Below are 8624 nucleotides of genomic sequence, written 5' to 3'. Positions count from 1 at the left end.
CACGGTACTACAGTACTGTTACGTGAACAACGAATATAGTTCTGTGTAGTGAAAATGCCATGGATCTTCACACATGCAGAGTATGTTGTCATGTTGTTTGTCTATGGTTTGTCCAATAGGAATTCCAGAGCTGCTGTGTGAGAATACCAGCAACAATTTCCAAATCGCAGAGTGCCAGATAGAAGGGTGTTTCACAGATTGCGTGAGCATGGTACGCTTCCCAGCATAAACATTGTCTCTGAATGTCCCATACAACAAGTAGTGGAACACAACCCTACTACTAGCTCTAGAATAATTGCTGCCCAACTTGGTATTCCACAAACACAAGTGACGCGCACAGTACATGTGCATGGTCTGTATCCCTTTTATTAGCAGAGTGTACAACATCTGCATGAAGGAGATGCTGCCACCCAGCAAGCATTCTGTCAGTGGATCATTGCCAATGAGTGATTAATTCCACATATTCTGTTCACTGATGAGTCAACATTTACCTGCAACAGAATCAACAACATCCACAACTCTCATGTATGGGCAAATGAAAATGTGCACGCAACTGTGGAAATGAATTTTCAATGACGTTTCTCAGTCAATGTGTGGTGCGGTATTATCAATGACCAACTCATCGGTTGAGTTGTTTTAGATAACCGTCTTACTGGAACACAGTATCTTCAGTTTCTGCAAAACGTGCTACCAGAATACATGGAGGATATCTCTTTGGCAACACGAACTCGTATGTATTTTAAGCATGGTGGAGCTCCTACACATTCCATATGGCCAGTGACACAGTATCTCAACACAACATATCCTGGTTGTTGGATCGGTTGCCGTGGAGTCACTGCCTGGTCAACAAGGTCACTCGACTTTACCCCACTGTTTGTGGGAATGGCTGAAGAGCGACATCTGCAAGTGCAGAGTGGACACGAGAGGAACTTCTCGTTCATATTTTACATGCTTGTGCCCAGGTAAAGGAATGCAAAACTGAGCTCTGATCGGCGACACAACACCTGTCTACAAGAGCAGCAACATGCATTGAAGTTGGTGGTGGACTGTTTAACATCTTCTGTGAGGAAACGTACACAATTAAACAAGTCATAAAATAATAGTATCTTAATTTACCATCACCTGCACCTTTCCAGTTCCTAGCTGTTTTCATTAGTTTACCTGGAGACGGTTAAGAAAAGGATATATGTTTATTAGAAGTTTTTTGTTCAGAATCACCAGTAGTATCACCCGTCAGAGCATGCTCCTTGTGTGTGTCTGTGAACTGGTTCTAGTAAACTAACTTTTTATTAATGAAAAAATGTGATGGGTTAATACTAGCTTTAATGTTATTAAATTACTGATTTCAACAGTTGCTTCATCAGGAAAGAGGGAAGGAGGACAGGTATACACTCGCATACACACACATATCCATCCGCACATACACAGACACAAGCAGACATTTGTAAAGGCAAATGTCTGCTTGTGTCTGTGTATGTGCGGATGGATATGTGTGTGTGCGAGTGTATACCTGTCCTTTTTTCCCCCTAAGGTAAGTCTTTCCACTCCCAGGATTGGAATGACTCCTTACCCTCTCCCTTAAAACCCACATCCTTTCGTCTTTCCCTCTCCTTCCCTCTTTCCTGATGAAGCAACCGTTGGTTGCGAAAGCTTGAATTTTGTGTGTATGTTTGTGTTTGTTTGTGTGTCTATCAAGCTTTTGTTTGGTAAGTCACATCATCTTTGTTTTTATATATAAGTATATAAACAAAGATGATGTGACTTAACAAACGAAAGCGCTGGCAGGTTGATAGACACACAAACAAACACAAACATACACACAAAATTCAAGCTTTCGCAACCATCGTAACTTTTCCAGCAAACCTCAACCTTCTCTCATTGCACACAAACCCAGTCTCTCCCATCTACTCAATCTCCCACTTCCAGCTCCACTCCCTCCAAAACCTCAAAATTCCAATCAACACAATCTAGAACCACAACACCCTAATTCAGCAGTTAACGTTTCCTCCAAACCTCTCTCCCAATCCGAAACCTCTGTCCTATCCAAAGGCCTCACCTTCAGCCCCACTCCCAGATTCAACCAAACAGCCCTCGTCAAAGATTTACTGTCCTACACTCGTACTCTCTGCTGGAAATATCACTTTGTCACGAAGAAAAATGATCCTAATCCTACTCCTAATGATCCAACACCCCAAGACACTATCCAAATTGAACCCTGCCTGGAACAGTTCCGTCCTCCGTCACAGCAGGACCCACCTCCTCTTCCTCAAAATCACCCTCTCCAAACCTTCCAGGAATTTCTGACTTCCAGCCTTGCCTCTCAATCCTTCTTAAAAAACCTTAATCCTACTCCTAACATCACCACTGCTGAAGCCCAAGCTATACGTGATCCGAAGGCTGACTGATCCATCGTCATTCTTCCGGCGGACAAGGGTTCCATGACCGTGGTACTTAATCGTTGGGAGTATGTGGCTGAGGGACTGCGTCAGCTTTCAGACAACACCACATACAAAGTTTGCCAAGGTAATCCCATTCCTGATGTCCAGGCGGAGCTTCAAGGAATCCTCAGAACCTTAGGCCCCCTACAAAACCTTTCACCTACCTCCCATCAACCTCCTGACCCCACCGACACCCCGCACCCCTACCTTCTACCTATTTCCTAAAATTCACAAACCCAATCGTCCCGGCCGCCCCATTGTAGCTGGTTACCAAGCCCCCACAGAACGTGTCTCTGCCTACATAGATCAACACCTTCAACCCATTACATTCAGTCTCCCATCCTTCATCAAAGACACCAACCACTTTCTCGAATGCCTGGAATCCTTACCCAATCTGTTACCCCCGGAAACCATCCTTGTAACCATTGATGCCACTTCCTTATACACAAATATTCCGCACGTCCAGAGCCTCGCTGCAATGAAGCACTTCCTTTCACGCTAATCACCTGCCACCCTACCTAAAACCTCTTTCCTCATTACCTTAGCCAGCTTTATCCTGACCCACAACTTCTTCACTTTTGAAGGCCAGACATTCCAACAATTAAAGGGAACAGCCATGGGTACCAGGATGGCCCCCTTGTACGCCAACCTATTCATGGGTCGCTTAGAGGAAGCCTTCTTGGTTACCCAGGCCTGCCAACCCAAACTTTGGTACAGATTTATTGATGACATCTTCATGATCTGGACTCACAGTGAAGAACAACTCCAGAATTTCCTCTCCAACCTCAACTCCTTTGGTTCCATCAGATTCACCTGGTCCTACTCCAAATCCCATGCCACTTTCCTTGACGTTAACCTCCATTTGTCCAATGGCCAGCTTCACACATCCGTCCACATCAAAACCACCAACAAGCAACAGTACCTCCATTATGACAGCTGCCACCCATTCCATATCAAACAGTCCCTTCCCTACAGCCTAGGTCTTCGTGGCAAAGGAATCTGCTCCAGTCCGGAATCCCTGAACCATTACACCAACAACCTGAGAACAGCTTTCGCATCCCGCAACTACCCTCACGACCTGGTACAGAAGCAAATAACCAGAGCCACTTCCTCACCCCATCAAACCCAGAACCTCCCACAGAAGAACCACAAAAGTGCCCCACTTGTGACAGGATACTTTCCGGGACTGGATCAGACTCTGAATGTGGCTCTCCAGCAGGGATACGACTTCCTCAAATCCTGCCCTGAAATGAGATCCATCCTTCATGAAATCCTCCCCACTCCACCAAGAGTCTCTTTCCGCTGTCCACCTAACCTAACCTTCGTAACCTCTTAGTTCATCCCTATGAAATCCCCAAACCACCTTCCCTACCCTCTGGCTCCTACCCTTGTAACTGCCCCCAGTGTAAAACCTGTCCCATGCACCCTCCAACCACCACCTACTTCAGTCCTGTAACCCGGAAGGTGTACACAATCAAAGGCAGAGCCATGTGTGAAAGCACCCACGTGATTTACCAACTGACCTGCCTACACTGTGACGCTTTCTATGTGGGAATGACCAGCAACAAACTGTCCATTCGCATGAATGGACACAGGCAGACAGTGTTTGTTGGTAATGAGGATCACCCTGTGGCTAAACATGCCTTGGTGCACGGCCAGCACATCTTGGCACAGTGTTACACCGTCCGGGTTATCTGGATACTTCCCACTAACACCAACCTGTCAGAACTCCGGAGATGGGAACTTGCCCTTCAGTATATCCTCTCTTCTCGTTATCCGCCAGGCCTCAACCTTCGCTAATTTCAAGTTGCCTCCGCTCATACCTCACCTGTCTTTCAACAACATCTTTGCCTCTTTACTTCCGCCTCGACTGACATCTCTGCCCAAACTCTTTGTCTTGTCTGCTTGTGCCTGTGTATGTGCGGATGGATATGCGTGTGTGTGTGAGTGTATACCTGTCCTTTTTCCCCCCTAAGGTAAGTCTTTCCGCTCCCGGGATTGGAATGACTCCTTACCCTCTCCCTTAAAACCCACTTCCTTTCGTCTTTCCCTCTTTCCTGACGAAGCAACAGTTTGCTGCGGAAGCTAGAATTTTGTGTGTGTGTTTGTGTGTCTATCGACCTGCCAGCGCTTTCGTTCGGTAAGTCACATCATCTTTGTTTTTAGATATATTTTTCCCACGTGGAATGTTTCCCTCTATTATATTGATATCATTAATTTGAACCCAACAATTACGTTTGTTATTGTCACTGTTGCATTTCGAAATCTTTTCTGTCGTCTTATTTTCTCTTTCTGTTTTTGCCAGTAGTTTCACTTTGTATTCACCTTCTCCTTTTTACCGTAATCTGCTATAAAATTTTATCCCACCTATATATACTGAATAATACGTAACCCACTTCCAAACAGGCCCAAACTCTTTGTCTTTAAATATGTCTGCTTGTGTCTGTATATGTGTGGATGGATATGTGTGTGTGTGCGAGTGTATACCCGTCCTTTTTTTCCCCCTAAGGTAAGTCTTTCCGCTCCCGGGATTGGAATGACACCTTACCCTCTCCCTTAAAACCCACTTCCTTTCGTCTTTCCCTCTCCTTCCCTCTTTCCTGACGAAGCAACTTTGTTGCGGAAGCTAGAATTTTGTGTGTGTGTTTGTTTGTGTGTCTATCGACCTGCCAGCGTTTTCGTTCGGTAAGTCACATTATCTTTGTTTTTAGATATATTTTTCCCACGTGGAATGTTTCCCTCTATATATATATATATATATATATATATATATATATATATATATATATATATATATATATATATCCCTCTCTCTCTCTCTCTCTCTCTCTCTATATATATATATATATATATATATATATATATATATATATATATATATGACAGAGAGACGGGGAAGGAGGAGAACAACAGAGGGAGGGGGAAGGCAGGAGAAGATGGAGAAAGGGGGGAGAGGGGAGCTGGGTATTAGGACATACCTCCAATTCCCATGCATATTGAGCAATTGCGAAGTATTGTCAGGTTTGCTAGCTGTTTACGAGTCACCACATTGCCAGATTTGCTACTTATTTGCAACTACAAGATGCACATTTTTTGTTGTTGTTTACTCTATCAAAGTTATGAAAACATTGTGGCAATAAAAAAAATCACCACATACAAAACTATAAAACAAGCACACCACGTTATGTCTTCTACAATATCTTTAGAAAATACAACACTTTGCACTTTGTTTTAATAATAAAAAATATATAATTCACAGTAATTTCATCTATATCAGATGGGCTGCCACAGTAAAATTTAGTCAGCAGTGTTGATTGTTCATCAAAAATATTAGTGCAATCATATCACTGCAGACTCCGAGTTTATGCTACAGGCTTGTCTGTAGCATATGACATCATACTCGAGCTGTAATGGCTTACTGTCTAGGTACGTGGTATTGCATTGACACACAGCTGCTTGATAATATTGGTGTCTCCGTGACCTTGGACTGTCCCACTTGTTTAGAAATTGCTGTCAGGCATTTATTTTACACTATTGTTTTTTCTAGGTATTTAAAGCTCTTGCAGTGCATTAACCACCAATTAAGATGCTACTGCATTTCAGTATCTTCTCATTGCTGTATAATGTTTTCACAACAATATCCCATTAATAGCGGTACTTCCATGGATATTTGGGATGATTTTCTTGTCTGAAAATTTAAGAAACATAAGTTGGGGAGAACATTACAAAGAACAGTATGAAGATAAACTTAACCAGTCATTAAGAATGCAGAAAGGTAACAATCACAGCTTAGTTTTAATGTCAGTAACATTTTCTGTACTACACACCTTTTTTAAAGCTTTTGTTTCTTTCCTTAATCATAAAGCATTCTAAGCAATTAGCACCATAAATACATCTTATACATTTGCGAAAAATTGTGTGTTTGAGCAGTTTTTCATACAAACTATGTTTAAACATCTGTGAAATAAAACTCACTCACAAATATATAGAATACTGACCATAATAAAACTGAAGGGTTGGTAGAAGAAAGTGCTAACCCTAGGTAGTTAAGGGTTAGGATGATCAGATTATCTGTTTTGTTTTCGACTGCACCGCATCTTGGTAACACCTAATTCCATAGGTAATGCCAGAAAACAATGCCAACTAAATAGTTTTGTGTTATTGTTTATTTTATTTATTTATTTGTCCATATCTCTTTTTCAGTACATATATCATACAAAAGGTTATTGGACAGAAAATCTTTTTATCTAATGGTTTTTCAAACATCAAACATACATTATTTAAATTTTTATAACAAATTGGATCTATACAGTTAATAATTACAATTTTTAAAATACTGTATATTTTTAACTTATTTTTACTGTTAAAGCTACAAATTACATTTTTTCTTGCGTGAGATACTGTGAGATTGAATAGTAGCAGTTTTTCAGAAGGTAGGCTGTCACAGACTTTTTAAAGGTTTGTAGTTCAGGAAGAGATTTTATATGTCTTGGTAACCTCTTGTATAGTTTTGTTCCTGCACAATATACACCTTTTTGGCATAGTGTGGTGTTACAATGATTAACATGTATGTCACTGTCTGACCTGGTACTATAATCATGGACATTTTTGTTTTGAGGAAAAAGGTTTTCTTTTCTCAGTATACTTTTTTTTGACATGCATGACTACTTCCAATATAAAAATGCAGGGAAGGGGTAAGATATTTAGATCTTTAAAGATCTGCTGCTCACTTGTTCCATTACTCTTATAATTGTCTTTTGTATCCTGAAAACTGTTATATGTACTTGAGTTTGAATTTCGCGATAGGCACAATAAAAAGATTCACACAATCTTGGCTTTCGGCCATTAAGGCCTTTGTCAGCAGTAGACACACACGCACACACACTGCAGTGTAGTTTCAGCTCTCTGAGACTGCAGACGTGTGTGCAAGTTGCGCTTGTATGAGTGTGTGTGTGCGTCTATGTATGTGTGTCTACTGCTGACAAAGGCCTTACACTGCAGTGTAGTTTCAGCCCTCTGAGACTGCAGACGTGTGTGCAAGTTGTGCTTGCGTGAGTATGTGTGCGTATGCGTATATGTGTCTACTGCTGACAAAAGCCTTAATGGCCGAAAGCTATCATTGTGTGAATCTTTTTATTGTGCCTATCACAACTCAGCATCTCCGCTATATGGTGAGTAGCAACTTTCCTTCTCTCGTATTGTTACATTCCATCCTGGATTTTCTATTGTTTGAATTTAACGCTCTTGGCCTTAGCATTTTCTTCTGCTGAATCCTCCAATTACACATATGCAGATGTAGGATGTTCAAGATGTAATACTTGAAATGAAGAGCTAGTTATTACACTTTGCAAACTCCAACACTGTTAAAAAAAGTAAACATGTGACAGAAATCTACATTTAAAGTGACAACAATGTAGGAAAAGATAGATTGCTACATACTGTAAAGACGACATGTTAAGTTGAAACAGGCACAATTAAAAGACATTCACTCATAAGCCTTCAGCCACAGCCTTCGTCAGAAAAAGGAACACACATTGCTCATTCATACAAGCAAACACTCCTCATGCACACGACTGCCAACTCCAACAGCTCTGACCGCCAACTCTGACAGCTCAGACCAGAATGCGACTGTCATGTCGAATGGAAACAGCAATCTGGAAGGGTGGGGAAGGGGAAGGAATAGCAACGTATGGGTGGGGGGCAGGGGAGGGGAGAGAAAGGAGTGCCATCTGGTGGAGTGTGCAGGGACTACAACAGGTGCAATGTCGGGAGGTTGTGGAGCAGGGAGGTGGAGAAAACGGCAAAAAGGAGAGAAGTGAGGAAAGACAGGTGGGCGCGTTGGCTGAGGAAGCCAACAAAGAGGATGAGGGATGAGAATGGGAGGAGATGATAGGACAGAGGGGATGGAAAGTGCTGGCTGGAGGGTGTGGGAACAATATGTTACCACAGGGTGAGGTTGGGATAATTACGGGGGCACAGAATGTGTTGTACAGAAAACTCCCCCATTTCATAAAAAGCTGATGATAGAGGGGAGGATTCATATGGCTCAAACAACAAAGAAACCATTGAAATTGAGCTTGTTATGCTCAGCTGCATGCTGTGCCACAGGGTGGTCTACTTTGCTCTCGGTCACAGTTTGGCAATGGCCTTTCATCCTGGTGGACAGCTGGTTGGTAATTACACCGA

The 8624-nt window shown here is 42.2% G+C and overlaps 1 protein-coding gene across 2 annotated transcripts in view; it reads right to left on the bottom strand.

The window, feature by feature from the left end:
* Positions 1–5615: 5615 nt before the first annotated feature.
* The window catches only part of LOC126210079 (1,5-anhydro-D-fructose reductase-like), an 83263-nt gene continuing 80254 nt past the window's right edge, over positions 5616–8624 (bottom strand). The window contains exon 7 of one of the 2 annotated variants that reach the window (XM_049939205.1): positions 5616–6126. In XM_049939205.1, coding sequence (XP_049795162.1) covers positions 6084–6126 — 43 coding nt within the window. In that variant the 3' untranslated portion in view covers positions 5616–6083. Of the gene's footprint in view, positions 6127–6806; positions 7799–8624 lie in introns of those variants that run through there. The other variant, XM_049939206.1, reaches the window with a different exon arrangement.

This window comes from Schistocerca nitens, chromosome 10 (assembly GCF_023898315.1).
Source record: "Schistocerca nitens isolate TAMUIC-IGC-003100 chromosome 10, iqSchNite1.1, whole genome shotgun sequence".
Lineage (NCBI taxonomy): Eukaryota > Metazoa > Arthropoda > Insecta > Orthoptera > Acrididae > Schistocerca > Schistocerca nitens.
This window is presented reverse-complemented; position numbering and strand designations above follow the sequence as displayed.